This window comes from Cheilinus undulatus, linkage group 20, assembly GCF_018320785.1.
Source record: "Cheilinus undulatus linkage group 20, ASM1832078v1, whole genome shotgun sequence".
NCBI lineage: Eukaryota > Metazoa > Chordata > Actinopteri > Labriformes > Labridae > Cheilinus > Cheilinus undulatus.
The window spans coordinates 36305997-36326099 of NC_054884.1; the positions used below are offsets into that span (position 1 = coordinate 36305997).

Sequence of the window (20103 nt, forward strand, 5' to 3'; positions counted from 1 at the left end):
TCAAGACCAGCCCACAGTAAGTGTTTCATTCCTTCCCTCCCGTCACTGGATTAAAGACTCTATCTACTAACTTAACTGTGGGTAAAATCAAATTTTATCAAATGTAAAGTGAACATTAGTTTTTTGTTTTCTGTGAATCTGAGTGTGTAGATTTATTTATGTTATTCTTTTATTAAGGACAGTGTGAAATGACATTGATCATTCCTACATAGAAAATGAAAACATGGTTGCACCAGAGTTAGTCTCTATTTCCATCTGTAGTCCCACAAAGAACAGACTCAACACACACAAATCTCGAACCTAGCAAGGACAAACACCTGACAAGTCCACAGCTGACGGGACAAGGTGCATAAAATACATTGTTGATCATTATAGAGAACAATAAATAAGTACCTACTCTCTAGCTTTAGTGTTATCATAGGAGATCTTTGGTTGGAAAAGGTTGATGACTACTGATTTAATACATAATCAAATCAATAGACAACAAAACAACTGCAAAGGAGCGAGTGACTGACCTTGCTGGCTCGGATCTGTCTGTAGATGTCCGTCTGCTGTCGGATGCGATACTCCAAGTCGGAGATGTGTGCCTGGAGCCAATTCCAGTGGCTGATGATGGCGGCTCTCTCCACCGTGTAGCGACTCTCTGCTCGCTTCCATCTGGGGGTCACAAAGAGTACAGGTGCATATTTTAATAGAGGAACAGAAATTCTGCAAACCAGATTAAATTTTAAAATCTAAGACAATCAGCCACAGAACGCTTACAGACAACGGCTGCTCAACAAAGCGGGACCATTCTGATTGGTTTAGAGATCAGGATTACCCGAATCACTCTGCATCACATGCATTTATCACACTTAAACAATCTTAGCACTTTAAAGTAGGGATGCTGATATTGGTATCTTAGCTTAACATAGATATTAGCTTGAAGGCAATTACTGCATCAGCAGATATCGAAATTTCTGCCACTATTTACAACCTAAAGCTATATTGGCTGGGAATGTCAGCATGTTGATTGTTAAAACTGGCCATATGTACTTTCATCTTTATTCTTCAAACTTGAAAATTTTCTTAAAGAACTTGGGTTTATTTCTTATTAGCTTAAAAGTGTGCCCAAAAAACTGGAGTTTTAGGTCTAAAATTTATATTTAAATATAAGTATCAATATCGGTATTGACCAAAATTAATCTATAAACATTGGTAAAATCAAAAATTGTGCACCCCTACTTCAAAATGCTTAAAAATATCAATATATATGAAAAATATACATATGCATAGTAAGAATAAGCATACAAATAAATCAATGTTTTTTGAAATAGTGTTGTCCTAAATACAATATTAAAACAATTTCCACACATGTAAAACCTATGGACAAAATGAGTGCCAAATGGCATAAGCTGAAATTATAATCAAATTTAAAACTTAATAAATTGCTAAGCACCTTAAAACAAATACATTTACATGTAGTGGCAAGAACTGATGCAGTTGTTGAGACAAACAGGTGGAAAGTGATCAAAATGACTAAGAAATTTGCCTTTTCAACTGATAAATTTAATTTTTAAGCTCTTCAGCCCTTTTATATCCAAGACAGGTTTAAAAAAAAAGACATTTAACAAATCCTCTTGATTTCTGAACTTATGCTCTACATTTTAAATTCAACAATACACAGGAGGCAAGCCTAATTTCTGTCATTTACTTGCCCTAAATAGAGCTGTTATTCAGTTAAAAGTCTTTAAAATCAACTTTGGATAACGCTGAGTCGACTCTTTGCAACATTATGCTCTAAAATACAAAATAAACTCTCAAACCCATCATTAAATCACATTATCCCAAAGCCTTAGAGCATTTCCCTTGTCAGACTGCAGAGGTCAGTGAATCAGCATTAAACAAATCTGCCAGCAACCGAAGGCACCGTGGGAAGAATTCTTATCAAAAACAGCCCAATCAGGGGTGTATCAGTAGGAGGGAGAACCTATAAAATCAGGGAGCTTCATCACAGTGATTTATTTCATGACAGAGATTGAAAACCAGCTGAGAGCAGAGTACTCCATTTTACCAGTATGACACACAGAATGGGCATTTCAAAGGCAGACATGAGAGGAAAATGTCTGCTCCTGCACTGAGCAGCTGCAACCACAGAGGGCGCTGTTTCATCAAAATACAGGCAGCAGTGACCGTGGCTGAACAATGAGGGGAAAAAAATGACTCAGATGGCAGACAAAGATAGACCTTGCACTCCTCTGCGCTTTCTCCTCCCCACACCCGACTCTGTTTTCAATTTTCAGAGCTGCACCGGGATGGAGGAAGTGGAGAAAGGCTGCTGCTGGCTGACGGTGAAGAGACGGGAAGGGGAAAGAGAGGGGAGGAGAAGAGGGGGGACAACAAGGACCGGGAAGCTCTGGCAGCCTGAAGAGGAACAGACGGGCTTTAAAAGCAATCTACAGGCCACGGGGTGCTGGAGGGGGGTGGGGCTGGGTCAGCGAACAGTGCGGCAGACACTGGGATAACCAATAATCCAGCCAGGCATGCTGTCTTATTGTGGAGCTGAGCGGAAGGAGAGTTACTGTGGCTTTGACGCAGACATCAGCCACCAATCCGTGCAATCAAAGACGCCTTGATTCTTTCCTTTGCTCAGCCACAACATTAAGAAATCTACGGCTCGTTCACTGCAACACAGAATCAAGGACACTGCTGCAAACACAGCTGCAGCGCTACCTGTTAACAACACCTCCTATGGCTTTTCTATAGACCCAATCTAAGGCTGGGCAATATATTGACTTGTTGAGATATATCGACATGCTTTCAAGCCAGACAGGGTAGGACAATATTGTTCATATTGATACGGTTGATGCTGATGCTGATGCCTAACGCTCAGTGGAATGACTGTTTACTGAAACAACCAGTTACACCAATGTGCTTATTGACCACAAGATAATCAATCTAAATTGTTTAATCTAAACAGGAAATTTTCATAATCAAATGATACTGAGGACCGGTTAACGCGACAGCCACAAAAATAGAAGCTCTAGACACCTTATGTAGGGTAATTTATCATTTTAAATAATCAAAAACTGTAGGCAACTCTTGCATCCCTTCAAAACTGCACAAACACATGGCAAGGAGCTCCCTCATTCCTTGCCAGTTCCACCAACTTTTCTAAATGTTGAAAACATTTTAAAATGAAGACAGAGCTCTCCCTCTTTCAGAAGTACAACCAAGTATCATCACGTTTCTGTACTTCTAATACCACTAATCACGAAAATAGGGAACATTTTATCATTTTGAAAGATGTGATTCAGGTTGTTTGAAGAAGATGTCACATCACAGCAAAGATCTCCAGACGGGGGGCAAGAAGTGACTTCTGCATTCAGAGGCACTATCACAATGCCAACATTTTGTGCCATTTAGAGCTCTGCCAACTATTTCTATCGTGCAAAAAAAACATTTTGAGCTACTCTGAGCCCAAAAGAAGTGGAAAACATTTAAAAAAGCTTGTTGAGAAATGGTGGTCCTGATTGGTTCAGTACAGTTCGTCATGGTTAACACTAATCTAGCTGATGTCCATACAGCCTCTTTTACAGATCCAGATCGTTTGGCTCAGAGCTGGCCTTTTGGCTCCCTAACAGCTCTTCATTTGTAGTGGTATGTATCAAAGTCCAGTACGGACATGGTACTGATACAAACATGATACCTACCGGACCAAATCACAACACAGATATCGATACTACAAATTCAGCCCGATGCGATCCCCTGCCACTCCAAATGAAAGGCAAGAAAGATGTTCTGGAATTAATGTGGCTTGTGCATTTGCTTTATTTCAGCTTTAAATTGTTTTGCTGTCTAGAGTGATGTATCCAACCTGCTTGCATTTTCCAACCAAAGAAAAAAAACACACTGACTGACATATTAACTCTGTTTGTCTCTGATGCTGGCCAGTATATGAATGTCGCTTACATAAAGAAGTTAAACTGGTTTCCTTTGCCCACTGGTGCTCATTTTCAACACCCATTTTCTCTCAAAAGCACTCAGCTAGGCACCGCTTAGGCACCAGCACCATATAAAAACTATCATTTTAGCACCAGCATCAGAAAAAAAAAAAAAAAACGATACCCAATCTAATGCATTTGTTCCATCTTGGCTTTTTAAATGCGTTTTAATAACAACAAACATGGATGAAAGGAAGCTGGCTCACCAACAGAAGCCAGCTCCTGTGGTTCATATAAGAGCTGGCTTGTTTGTGTGAGACACATCATTCCTTGGTTGCTCCACCTCACAAGGTTTATGGGCTTAATAAAACATCAATGCTTTCATTAAAAGCACCTTTAAGACAAAACACGGGAGAAAAGCTGTTAAACAGGCGCAGCTAGTCTCTTAACTCTAGACTCTAGTCCTCCCTTGTCTGGCCAGACATGCACAGTAGTAGATCTGCATGATGAAATCTTTTTAATAGACTGCCTCCACACCATGCAAATTAGTCAACCAGTGGGAAAAAAATCACTGTTTTTGTAAATCCTAGTGTTCACAGCCAGTCTGTTTGCCTTTCTCAATATACAGAAATGTTGCCAACGTTTATCTTTTTTGTTCAGGACAGATTACAGGTGTTTGTCTGCATTTTTTATAATTAAAACAAGAAATGTCCCATTACTGGGTGGCTACAGCTTCTAATTTTGATGCAGGGGTCTCAAACAGGTTTCAATATTGTCTGACTTTACAGAAAACACGTTTAAATTTATATTTTTCAGTCCTTGTTGACCAACCCTCCTCAGCTGCTCTTTGCATACATAAACAGGTTCTCTTCTTACACACTGATGTGAATGTCAACACAGCAACAGCCTGGAGCACGCCCATGCCTGGTGCATCACATCAATTTACTGGCAACTTATTTGCATCCATGGATCCTGTGGAGACTCGTTTAAGAACAACACCGCAGGAGCTAAGTGTGTCGCACCATCGACTGCACAAATGACACTGAGCACGCCTGTGATTCAGTGAGAGGTGGGTGGACAACAGATTCACCACAGGGAGGAGACGCCAGGTGTGACGTCCCTCAGGGTGAGCTGGATAATGATCTCAAGGAGATGCCTGCTCTCCACCACAAAGAGGAATGTGTACGTATAGTACAGAGCGTCAAAACACAGAAGGGAGGAGCCATCTTGGTCATTTCCTGTTTAAGATGTGACAAAAGCTGTCAATACAGATCAAAGAGAGGGAGAGAGGTGGAAGAAGCAGCTGAGGAAGAGTAGGAAAGTGCTGCTGGAAATTCCCCTAAAAGCCACTAAATGTTAGATGAAGAGTCTTAACTGGCCTCAACTTTACCACGGCTTATTTTACTACCAAGATGATGAGAACGTTGGCAGCTAGGAGCTAGGCTAAAGCAAACAGAAACAGCCTTGAATACAACAGCTGACAGATAACAGGGCTGAAGAGGACTATGTAATAGTTGGTCAAAAAATGAACATAATGTTCAGTTTCTTTGCTGGTTGTACAAGACATTAACAGGGGACTCCCTTTGTGCAGGAGCTTATACAGTTTAATTCTAGGTAAAATACTAGAGGTTTGCATTTCTTTGTAATGTAGCAAGGGGTTAATTTTATGAACACATTCATTGTTTGGACTTGGATCTCAAGCCATTTCCTAAAATCTCAAATCATACTCTCCTATCTGGTGTAAAATGTACAATTTCAATACCTACTTTTGGTCTTAAAAGCTTGCTGCTCCCTGCATAATAGTGTGAGTCATACCATAATAAAAAGCTGAAATGCTGACCACAATGACCACAGGTCAGCCACCAACATCACACAACCTGACTGATGAAAATAAGCCCCAAGTCATAATCCTGCATTTAAAGTTGTCAGAGGTACAATGTAAAGTACATAAATGCTTTGCAGAGCTGGTTTGATTAAAAATGCTCCTTAATGTATGACAAAAAGGGACCAGAGGAGGTGGGTGTTGTAACTTGCACTTTGAGGGTCTGAGAGCCCAACTATTGAACTATAGCTGGCAGAAATGCAAACTAAAGGTGAACAATTGTCATTGGATGACTATTAATGGCAGTATACAAAATTTCATCCTTAAAAAACACAGGTCAAAACCAAAGTGACTAAGCTATGTTACAGTAGCTTTGACAGACAACGGCAGAGAAATACACCAACATAGCTTTGGATCCACTGAAGAAAGGCGTGAAGTTGGCAGTGTGGGAGTATTAAGAGCATACCAACCATGACCACAAAATCAGGCGATGCAGACCTCATCTATAAAGCCAGATGGAAATGAATGCAAGGCCAAAATGTCAGACACCACCCAGTGCAACACTCCAGAGTTAAAATATCAAACTGATTGTTATGTCTGTGGGCAGGTTGCTTTATTAACATTTTAGGTCTTTAAGGAATGAAATGTACCCTCAGGTGTACATCACTTTGCTAAATGATACTGTAAACATAAAGGTATCACTCACAATCAACACTGTAGTGGTAAAATTCTCCTCCAAATTAATGTTTTAGAAAAATCATAAAGCCAAGATTTTTCTCTGACTATAAGTACACCATCAAAATCTGATTGTTCCATCTCTAGTGCAAACACAAGGTGAAAACAGATGGTACTAAAAGAGCTACACAGAAACAGCAAGAAGTGGATTTTACTAAATGCAATAGAAGTAATCACGCAGAAAAAAACACCTTTTCTTCTAGGTTACACCCAAACAGACAGCATCTTATGTACCAGGGTGGGAATTTATTCTGGATTTTACAGCAGAGAGATTTTTAAAAAAAGGGTACGTAAAAAACAAACAAAAAAAGCAACACGTGTTGCTCTAACAACTACAAATCAGTTTGAAAAATCTGAAGTCTGGACTGCCATGATTGAGGTTTGTCCAAATTTTTAATAGTTTGATGGTTTTCATCTGAATGTACTTTAAAACAATGCAATCACTGTTATTCTAATTATCGACAGTATCAAGTTCCAGCACTTCAAAACAAAATCACATCTCATTTTTTCTACACTGCTGTGAACAAAAGGAAGAGTCTACATTGTATAAATTAGGGGTAAAACAATTGTTGGTCTGATTGATTATTGATGCTGATATTAGGCATTGGCTGATTATCAGTTTCGGCATTTTATTTTACAGATAATCAATAAAGTTAATTAACTAACAGCCACACTGCTTTGCTCCACTGCAAGGTGTGTCTTCCTGTCTTCCCCTCTGCCCTTTCCCCACTCTCCATAGTCTCACCAAATGTCCCGCATATATCACTATCTGACTGGCTAAATGTCACATGAGAACTAGCCAATCAACACTGAAACCTGGGCGCCATTTAGACAAGGGCTGTATGGAATCACCTCCTGATTTCCTGTTTTCACTGAGCTGCTCTGTGATGACTGTCATGCTAACAGAGCTAGGGCTAAATTATTTTTTTCCCTTAATTTTTTTTGATCATGCATTTTCACTTTTGTCACATTAAATACATTTTGAATGTTATAATAACTGCATATAGGCTACTGATAATACTACTGATAATCAGTAACGGCCCTGAAAACAACAATATCAGTCCACCCCTAGTACAAACACATCTTTATTTATTTATTTATTTATTTTTTTTTAAGATTTATTTTTGGGCATTTTTGTGCCTTTATTAGATAGAGGAGGACAGTGGATAGAGTTGGAAACAGGGTCAGGAGTGGGGGAGAGACATAAGACAAAGAGCCTCAGGCCGGATTCAAACCCGGGCCGCCCGCATACATGGGGAGTGCCTTTAACCACTTGGCCACCTGCTCCCCGTACAAATACATTTGTATTGTTTTATTGTGCAGTTTAGGCTAGCTGGTGTGCAGGAGTTTGCCTGTATTCATGGATAATAAAAACAAGGATTTGCCAAATATTGGCTGTCCAGGACAGCTATTTTTTTGCTCTGATATTGACACAGGTAGCAATATAGTTTGATTTTTTTACTTGCATTGTGTCCATGTTTAGAGATGGCACCATGACAAGGGATGGTTCTAGACAACTAATTTTACAGTGGATTAAACAAATTAAAAACAGAATTGTCTTAAGTTAAAAGAAAAAACCTCACAAAATTATCACAGCTGGGCCTAAATGTTAACATAGCTACATGTAGGATTGGTTTGCAGAGTGTGGCTGATGTAAACAGTGCTACAGCAGGTTAGCATCCACATGCCTGTGCTAAATGCTACCCCAGCTGATATACTGATTAAGCCTGACACAGCCTACTTCTGATTTTATCCTTTCCTTATCAAAATACTGCCAATCTATGGCATGCCATGTTGTGATAACTGCACACTGTGCTTGTTTACATCCATGCAGCAGAGCGAGAGAATAACTAGAGATGCAGCTAACAGCTCTGGTTAGAAGAGGGTGGTTCTTGTACATGTTATTTGACTACTAAAAAGGTAACGTGATTTACCAGCTTGCAATTCTGGTGCCAAATGACAAGAGTAGCAATGTTTATGTCCAACACCTCACCGGTCTACCCTTAGGATCTTCCACACAAACTAAATTTCCATCTTCTAACCACTTAAAATTAGAAAAAGGGACAAAAATATGTCTAAAAAAGCATATCAATGCAAAAGCTCTGGGAAAAAAATGCATGGTTGCATTTCAGGCTAATCTATTTGACCAATTTACAAACTGTTATGGAAAAAAGAGATCTGTTAGAGCAAGACAAGAGGACTAAGAAGCTTAGGTTTAGAGAAAACAACCAATACTGGCACATTATTACAGCAGACAGTAATAGAGAATAAATGGATGCATATCTGCATAAGGCTTCTCCACATGGCAGGATTTTTGTCACATTTTTCGTTTTCAGACACATATTTGCAACCCACTGAAAACAGCTCTGTGACCCACTTTTGAGTCCTGATCCACCAGTTGACAACTACTGGTTTTGCCGTCTTAACACGCTCTAATCTGCAATTATGCAACTTCCCTTTAAATGTATTCACTGATCTATTGTGTAGTTTGAGGAGTAAAATGATAAATGTTTAAATATCAGAGGTTACTCAAAGCTTTCTCAAATATTTTTTTCTCAGAAAAACAAAGATGCAGTTCGTCAGAAGTAAACATTCACATTCAAGAAGCAACATTTAACCCAGAATTCCCTTAAACAATCACTCAAACTGCATCAATCTAATTGATTCATTGTTGTTCCTACACAGCAGATCTCTTGTCTCTGGGTTCCGTCAGATTTAACTTCACATCAGTAGGAAATAAATCCACTCTCTGGGTCCTCCAGTGAACATTTTGATGTCAAGAATTCGGGAAGAGCTAAAAATGTAGTCTGTTACAATATAAACACATGGAAGTCCAATGACCTTAATCGTCATAGTGACGAAGGAGGATGAGGAGGAGGGGTCGCCTGCAGCACTGAGAACCTCCCCCCATTCCGACACTAAGAGCTCTACCTCCCCCCCTCTAACCAGGACACATATTTCTCCCCCCTTCTCCCACACTCACAAAGCACCAGCAGCGATCACTACAGCCGTGGGTTTTCTGGCTGTCAGCACATTCTCCTTTGTGGAGCTTCTCTGGATGCAGCACATACGTTGCATGAAGACCCCTGTACCATACCACCCCCCCAAAACCAACACCACGGTTCAGAAACGTGGCTGAGAGCTGCCACAAAAAAAGCCAACACATGTCTGGACTGAAAGCCTCATCACACATCTACACCTAATGTATCCTTCCACTGAAACTTACAGTGAACTAAGATGATATGAGACGTTTAAAATGCCAAGAGAACACAAAATAATGTTTGAAGGGGAACGCCTCAGGACATGCCTATTCACATTTTTTGCTTCCTAGATCTTTTTTTACCTCATTTAATCCTGTGTATTTGTTAATCAGGTTGGGGATTGTTCCTCCTAGAGGAGTGATTTACTCTGTTTTAATGATGCTTGTAATAAACACTGTAATTATGCTGTTAAATGTTACACGCTCTGTTTTTACTCATCACTGTCTTACACCACGTTGAGCAGGAGAGTGTAGGGCTGTCACCATTCCAGACTTTTACTCTTTGATTAAACTAATAAAAGTCAAATGACATCAATATCCACTTCAAAACCACAACAACAAAGATAAAGATCCTGAAGAAACCATTATGGCATCATCTCTCATTTTCAGTCACCAAAAATTGCAGGCTAGCCGCTCCATGCATGCTTAATTACACAAATATCAGTGCAATTCAAGCAGTGCTCTCTCTTTCTACTAGCATCACCTCTGCACTCAAGATATAGCTGAATAACTTTTTTTTTTAATGGTACTTTTCACTTACTGACCGTTAAAATGACATGAAATATTTGACACCCTGACAAAACAAGGGACTTATTTTGACCTGAGCTGAAGCATTAGCAACATCAGACCTTTGACAAACATGTAATCAGCCACTCATTCAGCAGATTTACATGCACAGTTAAGTTGAGCTACAGTTAGCTACAGAGAGCTCAATAAGGCAGTAAAATGGACTTCTGTCCCTGTCCCAATATAGAAGTACTGAGAAAGAATGGATTTACTGATAGAGGTGTATCTGACTAAGGCTGAACGATTTGGGAAAATGATATAATTGCGTTTTTTTTTTTTTACCCAATATTGCAACTGCGATTTGAAATGCGATTATTCCTTGAGTTCCTCATCTTATGTATTTTACAACAAACACAAGCATAAATCATTATATATTACAACCACACCAAATTTAGACTAAACGAGGGCTGAACAATTTTGAAAAAATACCTATTTGTGATGATTTTGACTCGTATTGCAAACTGGATATGAATTGTTGTATTGAATTCTCATTATTGCTAAGAAAAAGGTATAAAAATAAAGAAAGTGAGATTTTTTTTGTAGACTATTCTAAAAAAAGGCACTTGAATGATTGCATTTTTATGTAATGCATAACATCTTTGCAACAAAAAAGTTTTAAACTGTTGTTTTTTACATAAATTTCAGGTTCAAGAAATATTGCACCATTTGCAATTTGAAAATTGCAGCAGGCTATATTGCAATTTAATGTGATTTTCAATGAATTGCCCAGCCCTATATCTGACCCAGACACGCTGGATGACAATAAGCCCCCTTTCACTATGTAAACACTCCAGTGAAGTACGGTCTGGTAATAATGTGATGTTGCAACTACAATTTATAATATTGTGACTGCAATGTAATACATGGTATTATGTATCTACTTGCTTAGTTATCAAAGAAAATTTAGAGAATAATGATAGTTTTAAGTGTGCATTTTTCAACTCAAAATAGGGCTGGGTAGTTAACTGAAAATTAGATTAAATCACAGTATGAAAGTGCAGTAACCTGTTTTTTCATCAGATATGTCATGCTCTACACATCATGCAAACATTTAAGTGTCTTTTTTAGAATAGTTTCTAAAATTCCTACTTTCTTGTTTTTGTATATTTTTCTTCATTAAAGACAAGAATGGTATAAAAATGATCATCGCCTTCAAAATCACAATTTTCAAAGTTGCAATACGAGCCAAATGATTTTGCTTGTGTTTGCTGAATAAGGTGAGGAGCCTCAGAATAATCGCATATCAAAATTGCAATCACAATATTGTTTGGGGAAAAAAAAAAAAAAAAAAAAACACAACTAGATTTTTACAAACCATCCAGCCCAAACTCACAGCATACAAATATTAAGTAGCACGAAAAAAACCTTGAAGTTTCCACAGCACTGCTTTTAAAGTAACTATATTTTCCCCAAAATCAAAGTTTTTCCTTTAAATAAATGAATAAATAAATGAATAAAAAAAAAATAACGGAACTTCTAAAAAGTGCAATAGTGGCACTTTTGCAAACTTAAAGGCCCTTCTGCAGGCATTTTTTCCAAACTTTTTATGTACTACCTAATACAAAAATAAATGCAGCCTTTATGCGATTATGCAATTGCACAGCCTGACATCATGACTGTGATTAGATTAATTGTTCAGCACTAAGAGAAACCTTTAAAATGACTTGTCTTCAAAAAATGCCTTAAACAAAATCACTCCCATCTTTATTACACGCAAAAATATTAAATCACTTGATTAGCTGAGGTAGTACTTCTCCCTTGAGAAGTTTCTTAAAAATCAACTTGGTGATTATAAAAATAGCTCCTCTCTATCTTTATCATTTACTACTTGGTTAGGAATCAAATCATTTCTGCTCCAAACAGTATCAGTGATGTTTTTGTCCAATTTAAATAGAATTCTCTCTCTTGCCTGCAGCAGCTTTATTTAAATGTGACCAAAGATCCAGAGTGTCTTTAGTGCTTTTTCAATACTATCAATTATTTAAATCAGAGTTTTTACCGTTTGAAAACAAGGAAACTGAGAGTATCAAACAACAACACAAGCAAACAAGTTTGAATTCCAGTATTGGCATCAGGGATATCAGTCCTAAAAAACAAAAGAATCTGGTGAACCCCTTTCAGCAACAGCGACTGTTATCCACATGATGGACCTGACAGCAACATCATCTAGTTGCCAAATTTTGTGATACCAGGTGCCTTAAATGATGCATTATTTCTGTGTTGGTTAGAACAGAAAATACCAACGCTTTTAAAGAAAAACAGATATGTAGTCATATTCTGAACCAAAAGCTGCTGCTGGATAAACCAGAGTGTGAGGATGTGACAGACGTGAAGTAAGGAGCAGGATGTTGTTGGGTGCCTGCTCCTTTCTGCCCCCTGCTCAGCCCTCTGTCCCATTCACTACCAAACTCACTGTTTTATTCACCAGTCGGTAAATACATTTTAGTAGGTCTTTTTTCTGTCTCATTAGAAAACACATGTTAATGTTAGTGTCTGTCACAGACAGACAAAAGGCAGAGGAAGGAGACAGGGATGTCACCTGGACCCCAAAAGGTTTTCTTTCCTAGGTTTTAACCTACTGACTGATGACAGCTCCACACCCCTGCACAAACAGTGACTCCCATAAGACTTCCTAAGTAAGAAAATAAGAAATTACAGAGAGCAGATTTACTGCATACACCTCCTCCAGATTATTGGTGATAATTCAGGGGGTGATACATTATTTTATGATAAATCTTATTTATTTAGCCTTTAAATAATTTAAAAGTATGCCTCATTTTAGTATATATCAGTTGACTCTAATGGAGGTTGGAAATTAAAATCAACCAGTGTCTAAATGCAAGTTTCTGGCACTGAGATAATTTTAGTTGCTACAGTTTCTAATGAGCAACAGTTTCATCAAAATACATGGCCTCTGCAGGTTTCAACAGGAGATGGTTTTAGTTTTGATTACTTAAAAGTGGTTAACCACCATCATTTATGAAAAATATAACACTGCATTTGAAAGCAACAACTCAACTTAATTACCTGTGCAAAAAACTGCTAGAAAGAACTTCAATCTTTAATTTCAATGCACAAAACCAATCTAAACTGCTGATAAGAGAGGAGGTTTCATCACAGCAAGTATCAAACTAATACTTAAAAAGCTCTGCACATAGCTGCCACTAAACAGGAGAAAATCTGTATCCGTCTAACTTATGTCTATCACACACAAGCTGCTCATCTCTAAATGTGTCTAAATCTCAGTACCGGTGCTCAGCTGTGAGCTCCAACTAGTTCATGCTCAAAAATACGAGACAGATTTCACTGCTGGAGGTGCAGCTTGCATCTGTCCCTTTCCCTCACTCAGATTCATTTCCTCGTGATGCTGAGGTGTTGCAGTGACTCAGATTTGAAATGCTGCAATGACTGAAACCAGAGGGTTAACGTCCATATTTGATCAGGCCAAAGAGGGTTAAGGATCTCAAGACTTCCTGCAGTAAAAATGTCACCTCAACCCTTTGAGCCAAACTGTTGCGGCAGTCTTTACAGAAAAAACAGGATTATACAACTCCATTAAAACAAATCTCTGATGCCAGCTATACTTTGTCATTAAAGCAGTTATTGTGATGCAGAAAATGTCAACTCCAAATGGATGATACCTACAAAAGACTGTTAGGGCCTTAACTCTTTGTTTTAACCGGGCAATCATCATCAGTCCAAATGATTATGTAAGAAAACACTGTTAACTTGAACCACTGAACCATGAACCTGAACCATGCCCAAGCACGCCAGACGCTTCCTTGGCCCTGGCACAGCTGGAAAAATAGGGCTATAGCACACTTGCTCATACATGAGCACAAGTATGCACCATGAACACAAGGTATAATCTATGCAACCTGTCCTCTTAACAATCATCCAAAACGATTCAAAATAAGCCGTAGAGTCAGTAAAGCTGCGGTTATGTTCTCTGTGTTGTTCTTCATTGTGCTGACTCTGAAAACCATACTTCTTGTAGACTAAATCCATGGGCGTGTAGCGTGACATCATGATGACTCATGTAGCCTACAACAAGTAGGTGTGCTCGATGGCTCGATGTGAGAACAAATCAGCAGGGAACAGGGGACAATCATACTCCAGCACAGCACAGGGCAAAAGACATAGTGTGCATAAGCCTTTAAATGTCTAATATTCAAAATTCAGTGTTTTTAGACATTTATTCACATGCAAAGATTTATTTTAATGGCAGAATAAATTCCATTATTTGCCCTACACAAACATGGTATTGTCATCTTTTAGGGCTGTACCAATACATCAGTTTAACACTAGTATCAGCTGATAAAACCTTACAAAGCCAATAGACTGGCTAGATTCCATGTCTATCATCAGGAGAATTCATCTTGCAAAGCTTCAAGCTGAAACATTTTAGAATAAATGGACCAATCAGCATCATTAGTGGAGGAGGAGGCAGTAGCTACATGCAGGATTTAATTGTTCTGCAAGCTGTTAAACAATGGTGACTGGAGAAAAGATCATCCTCTGAGATTTGTCTCAAAGTTTCAGCTCCTTCCCAAGCACAAACAATGGGGTGGTTCACCATTGCCTGAATGCGAAATATACAGCCACATAGGGTGCTAAGGAATCACCACAGGGCCCAGAGATGAGGGTAGGGCAGCCAGAGTCAAGCTCAAGACAATACAACATACATGTTGCTCTGCAGCCAAGGTCAAGCTTGACGGTATCTCTTATGCCTGGGCCTTTACACCCCTGGTAATATGTCTGGCAACCGCTTATGTTTTTTTGGGCCCTTGGGACAACCACAGCACAACTAGGGGCTCGTGGCAACCTTACCACCAACCAGGACAGTATCATAGGCCAGGTTTACTCGTCACATCCACCCCTTACCCCCCTAACAGAGTGGAGGTTTTTTTTTCAACAGATTATTTTCTCTTGTCCCTGGTAAAATGCAAGGACATCCAGAGCACAACAAGGGTTTTGTCATTCCTTACATTTTTTGAGTAAACGTACCATCAAGTGTTGCACAGTACTGTTTACCCCATCCAGTGGCTATGTGAAACAGTCTATCTGATGTGTTGGCTTAGACTGACATCTTCCTTCAGCCACCAACAAATAATAAGACGTGACAATGTATGAGTAGCCAAGTTTCATCTGTTTTAATGCTTAAGTCTAGTACACCCAACTACTGGTTTGAAGATTTTTTTTTTCCACACGAGGCAAAACTCTGATCTGTTTACACAGTCGAATACAAGATAAACTGCTGGCATACTGTGAATGGTACAAAAAAAGACTGATTAAAACACGTCTGCCAAATTGTTTTTTTTTCTAAACATCAGTATCAGCCCTAATTTTCGCAATCAGTACATCTCTATTACATCCTCATTTTCTTTGTGACACTTTCCCTAAAATTAGATTTTTGCCTACAGAATAGCAAGATGTGGAATCATAATCACTGCAGGAAAAATAATTATTCCACCACCAGATTCTTGTCAATACAAAGTGCTAGTCTTGCATGCAAAATATTGAGCTGCTGCAGGATTGGATTTTTTTCCTGTGTGTCAATATTTTCCGACTAAACAAGGCAGGTGATTGATGAAGAAACACAAGATGTTTTTGCAGATATTATAATGCCCTCTTTTATTGGGTTAGCTTTTCACATATGCAGGTATTAGACACAATACTCTCTTGAATACACATTCACTGGACAAAACAAGAAGAATTTCAATGTAGATTAGATAATGAAGATATGCCATGATGTGCTGGATTTGCTTCATGAAAATATCAAAACTGCAACATCAGCAAAGATCATCTGAACTTTAAATACTATAGGATTAATGCAAAATAACACGACTGCCTATCCGGTTTTCCTGAGAGGAAGGTTTGTAGGTTATAGCATCTCTGCAGCAGACAAAGATCTGCAGCATCTGCGATTTAGATACATGTTGTGATTTCCATAATTTTTCTGCTTTCCATAATATTGAATTTTCATAATATGCTTCAGCTGAAGAAAACACTTGTACCAGGGCAGCTCTATTCTTGTAATCTCACGATTGTAATAAGGTGAAAACTAATAAACCAACATATATTCCACCAGTGTTTGTACTTTAAAGCTCCTTGAACACAATCTGCCACAGGAACACAGTTGTGAAAAGAGCTAATGGAGGTATGGAGGAAAAACAAAAGCCTGCATGCAGTTTTCTTCCCCTATGGTGAAAAAATTTAATCACTTTGCCATTATGCTTCAGAAACCATTCACTCATCTTTCACACTCAGAAACAAGAACAAGGGAAATCAAAGCAGCAGCTGTCATTTTAATTTCTTTGTTCTCCAGAGTCAAGGATTTTCAAAGCATGTTAAAAGAGCTGAAAATCACCCAAACCATAAAACATTTATGGAGGCTGACAAAGACTTATTTTTCAGGTTTATACCGATGTTTTCAGGATGCCTGGCCGGCGTTTAACTGAACAGCTGCTTAAACTCATCTTTAACAGGAAGAGAGTGCTCAGGAGCCAGGATTGTGAGCGAGGCCGGCCGACAGGGTGTGGGGCAGGAAAAACTAGAGAGGGCAAATTCAGCCGGAGAGCTGCAGCAGTCATTACATAAAAGAGGGGGGTTATGTAACGCCTGTGGGTTTCGTGTTGAGGAACTTGGGCCTGGCTAAACACATCCAGATGTGTCAGACGGGACAGAAACCTATACAGGAACTGGAATACGTACACAAACACACATACACAGAGGAGTGGAAAGACAGGGAAAAAAACATAGCAGAGCTACTCAGACTGCAGAGTAATGCTGAGCCATAAGCATGAAAGGCATGCTGTAGTCGCAGCCAGCCTAGTTACCCTAGTTCACAAGCAGCAGGCAGACAGGCATGTTAACTGTCTTACTGCATACAAACATGCACTCGGATCATCAAGCCATCTGAGACACACAAAGCTTACAAGCCTCTGCACATTTTGCTCCTGGTCAGATAACAAATTTCAGACATTTTCATTGTTCTGTCTATGAGTTATTATGTAAGCCCTGAGATTTCCTGATGAGCATTATTGTTGCCTCAGAAACAAGAGACTGTGCCCACTCTCTACTTTGTAACACCATGTAACATGGCTAAATAACAGGCTGCCCTTTGATATCCGCTTCCACATATGGACCAAAATCATCTAGTATTTCTTTTATTTGAATGCCAACACCGGATAGGGATCACTGGTTTTTCTATACAGGAGTAACAAAAACAAAGTTAGTTCTAAGTCAAATCCACATGGGCCAAATGTCACACAGGCACTTTTATCACCATCCAGCTGAACAATGTCAACATGAACACGGAAAGGGACATAAAAAAAAAACTACCTGTTTGTGTGTGTGTGTGTGTGTGAGGGGTATAAACTCAGAATGCTTCAAGTAAAATAAGATAAACCATAATCCCCCATTTAGACCCTGTAACTATTGGGGTGGGGGGAAAAAATCGCTACAGCTCAGTATCAAGATATTTTTTCTGATGATACATCATATCGTCTCATCCACCAAGTATTGATTTTTTAAAATTAATTGCTAATATGAACTGAAGTTTATCATAATTGAAAAATAAAATCAATTGTTTGGACAATTGATTGTCCAGTGAGGTCGGCAAAGTTGACAGTCAAAGAGCAGGAGAAAATTAGTACAACAAACATGGCAGCACCAGGGGAAGGGCAATGACAAGGACATGACACATGAGGTTTGCAAGAAGTGCTACATGAAAATAAAAAACTGCACAGATATGTCAAATATGAAAGCAAGATTCATGCTAAATCAGCTGAATAGTTAAAAATGGTATAGATCACAATATATGGTATCACAATATTGACTGTATCACAAAATGTTTAAAATCGCAATAATATCGATTCGGGACCCAAGTATCGTGATAATATCGCATTGTGGGGCCACTAGTGATCCCCACCCCTGGTAACTATTCAGGGTTCTTAATGTAAACTGTTTTTGTTGAGCATTCCAGCTACCATTCTACCAAAAATCATCATCAACATGAACTAAATTGACGTGAAGAATTCTGGAAGTAAAATTTCTCATTAAAATCTCAGATTGCATGACTGGAAATCCTAATTTTTAAGTATTTTTAAGGGTGGTACCAGGCCAGCTATTTGCTTATGACTACAACTGTTTTATTTGGTCCAGTAACTGCACTGGAAAATTTGAAGAAAAAAATAAAAAAGGTTAAAAACTTTTAACTTCTTTTCCATGAGGTGAAGCAACTACAGATCCCACAATTCTTTGCAATTCCCTTAATGAATCACCAATGGATTAAGGGAATTATCGTAGATTTGTATATATATATATGGCGGTATATATATATAGTATTGGAGATGGGCAAGATCCAATCTAATATCAGGATCAGGTCCCATACTTGTGTTATTTTTTATATTGGAGACCTGTCATCTGTTTATGTCCGTGTGACTAATATGAAGCACGGTAATAAGGTAAAGGGTGTGTCCTCTCTAAGTTTGATGTCTGTATTTACTTCAACATGAAGGGTTCTTCTCTGTCTTTGGCTTAAATACGAGCTGCAGTGACTCACAACGGTTTAAAGGTGATTTAACTCATGACTAGCTTGTTTTAAGTCCATGACGATTCAAAGAAGCAGGTTGAGGCATTTAGTGAGGTCAGAGAAGCTGCTATATAGCGTGACAGCGAGGCTGACTGTGACTACAGTGGTCGCTGCTTAGTTAAACCTTGATATACTTCTGACATCACTTCACAATAAAAGCCTCTAATTGTATTTTTCCTTAAGTGCCTTTATTGTTAATATTTCTTTCACATCTGTTACTTCCTGCTGCAAGATACATACTGTTTAGTTAATCTTTTTTTTTATTTGAAGAGCTTTTTATAGGTAATTTCTACTATATTAATTTTATTAGTGTTGCATAGTTATTTTAAATATTCAGTTTGCTGAGGTAGTTTCAGCTTAACTAGAGCTTTGTGTGACCTTACATTAAATACCACCAAGAATACCACCTATACCAATCATGATTTTAAAAATATCAGTTTTCATATCAGATATTGGTACTGATGTATCAGAATATGATCAAGACTGGTAAAAAGGGGGATCAGCCCATCTCTATACACTATGGTATGTATTATCATCAACAACAGTTAACAGCTGAGATTGATAACATTTCCATGTAACAACGAGGCCAACCAATGGCCCAGAGATGCTACTGTAACCCAGAATTCTTTAAATTCCACTGACTGCCATGGTCACAGCCATAAGTGAGCACTGCAATCTAGAATCTGACTCTTTGATGCTGCCAGTATTCCCCAATTTTAAGTACTATCTATGCCCCTGACTTTTCACCTTTACTAAGAAGGTCACAGAGGTAGCAACAGAGGCGTAAAAGAGTAGCAGGGGAGTGCAACGCTGTTTATGTGTATGTGGAGCTCCCACTGTGCTGTGCTGCTTGCTTTTCCGCAAAGCAAAATACAATGGGATCTAATGGAAGGGAACAAAATGTCATAAGGCAGGGGTGTCCAAACTTTGTCTGCTGGGGGCCACAAACTGAAATACATAAGAATGGTGGGACTAATTTTGTATACCAAACCTTGAGGATATTAAAGTTAGTAAAACCAATCAGATATAGGTTAAGACATTCTTAGTGATCTTGAGCCCTCACATGGCTAGTTAGAGGTTGACAAGGCAAATAGCCAATCAATTCAAAGACTTTGGGGAGGCCAGTCAGATTTCAGGGGGGCTGGTTGGCCCTGGTTGGCCCTGGCTACTGCTGACTATGCACCTGGAATGCTATGTTAAG

The 20103-nt window shown here is 38.8% G+C and overlaps 1 protein-coding gene across 5 annotated transcripts in view; it reads right to left on the bottom strand.

Moving 5' to 3' along the window:
- kansl1a (KAT8 regulatory NSL complex subunit 1a) overlaps positions 1 to 20103 on the bottom strand; it is a 69328-nt gene that overhangs the window by 21833 nt on the left and 27392 nt on the right. For all 5 annotated transcript variants that reach the window (XM_041815284.1, XM_041815286.1, XM_041815287.1 and 2 more), the window contains one exon: positions 516 to 657. In XM_041815284.1, the coding sequence (XP_041671218.1) occupies positions 516 to 657 (142 nt within the window). The remainder of the gene's footprint in view (positions 1 to 515; positions 658 to 20103) is intronic.